Here is a 1,689-nt window from a genome sequence, read left to right as displayed (position 1 = left end):
ATTTAGATGTTACTTTATTGTCTAAGGGTAGAATTGGAAAAAATTAATCAATTTATGTTTTGGTTTTCTAAGGTGACACTTATTATGGGACAAATTATTTTGGCTAAGATGACACTTATTATGGGATGGAGCGAGTATATTTGAATTGTCTAACGGCTGGGTATTTTTGCACGGCAATTATAACGGTGGACAAATATGATCTTTTTGAGGGGTAAATTTGACCGTTTTCCCAAACTTGTTTTAACGTGATGGAGGTCCGTCTATTTCTACTGGACACAACACAACTTGGAAGACCTTCCAATTTCCAGGCGAAAATGTCAAAATCTCCATTATCCTTGTTGGCGTTTCTATTCTTCATTCTTCAATTTTCATGTCCAGTTTCCTCAATCAGAAAAGATTCAAGTCTTCAACACAAACACACCTGTAAAACTACAGTTCAAGGAAGATACTTAATCGCTGATGATATAGGTCAAGTTTGCGATGCCCTTTCCATCGATCCAATTTCTCGCTGTTGTCCTGGCAAACTAGATCAATTCTCCTGTAACGGTTGCAATCTCATCTCACAATGTTGCAATTCCTATGAATTTTGTGTTTCTTGCTGTTTGAATCCATCTAGAACACAAAAACATCTAGCTCTAGGGGTTAAAATAGCTAAACCTACAACATCAGGGACTTATTCGACACTTTTCGATTTTTGTAAGGGTAGATGTCGACATAATTCAGAAAGTGTGGTACATGAAAACGCATACTTAAGTGAATATCATCATTGTTTCTCTATACCAACATCTAACACTTCATCTAGCGTACAAACTGAAGTGAGATTAGCTGGAATTAATATTGTGATTGGGAAACAAGGGGAATCGTGTGATTCGGTGTGTAAATCAAGTGGTTTATCGTGTGTTCCGAATAAATTTATGTTGCTTAATCAGTGTGAAATGATGCATAAGTATTTGAGTTGTAAAGGTGGATGTTTGTCAAGTGTTGGAGCTGATCAACCTGCTGAAGTTGTTGATGATGCACCGAGAGATTTGAATCCTGGAGCGTGTTTGTATACGTCGCAAGTAAATATGTTGTCTTGTGATGGATCTCATCAGCTTACGAAGAGGCTATGTCCGTGCGCCTAGTTTGGTGAATTTCGCGTCCTCAATCTGTATTGATTTAATCTATCATTTTCGATATATGTGTCTTACTTTCCTATGTCAATTTTTTTTTATATTTAGTAACTCTTTTAACTCTAACATGTAACATGACATGTTTAAGAACACTTAAACATTTTATACACCTTTAATTTAAGACCACAAGATTTATGAAGTCTTCTTTACTTTTGTTAAACTTAGTGTTCAGTCAAACTAAGACACATAAAATGAAACGGAGGGAGTACTTAGTTTCTCAGGATAATGAGAAACTGCTGAGGGGATCTCATTGTAGATAGTTAGATTCCTTGTCACTAGACTCGGAGTTTATTTTTGAAAGTGGTAATGTTTCTAGACTCGGAGTTTATCCATGGCAAAGGTGTATTTACTGTCGCCCAAGGAGCCCTCACTTGAAGGTTCTAAAGCTACAATGTGTCAATGTTTCAGATGCTTCGCAAGGCGTTGGTACTTGCTGTTTGTCAATTTGAAAAAAAAAAAAAAGTAAAAAAAAAGTGAGCTTTTTTAATGTACATTTGCATTTGAGGTCTTCCTTTCC

The 1,689-nt window shown here is 36.1% G+C and overlaps 1 protein-coding gene across 1 annotated transcript; it reads left to right on the top strand.

The window, feature by feature from the left end:
- The first annotated feature begins 233 nt into the window (after positions 1 to 233).
- On the top strand, positions 234 to 1,311 carry LOC132642055 (uncharacterized). Its single transcript, XM_060359310.1, has one exon. It carries the CDS (start codon positions 249 to 251, stop codon positions 1,122 to 1,124), a length of 876 nt encoding a protein of 291 aa, XP_060215293.1. The 5' UTR covers positions 234 to 248; the 3' UTR covers positions 1,125 to 1,311.
- The last annotated feature ends 378 nt before the right edge of the window (positions 1,312 to 1,689 follow it).

Source organism: Lycium barbarum, chromosome 1, assembly GCF_019175385.1.
Source record: "Lycium barbarum isolate Lr01 chromosome 1, ASM1917538v2, whole genome shotgun sequence".
Taxonomy (NCBI): domain Eukaryota; kingdom Viridiplantae; phylum Streptophyta; class Magnoliopsida; order Solanales; family Solanaceae; genus Lycium; species Lycium barbarum.
Note: the sequence above shows the minus strand (reverse complement) of the source record. Positions and strands in the feature narration are given on the sequence as shown.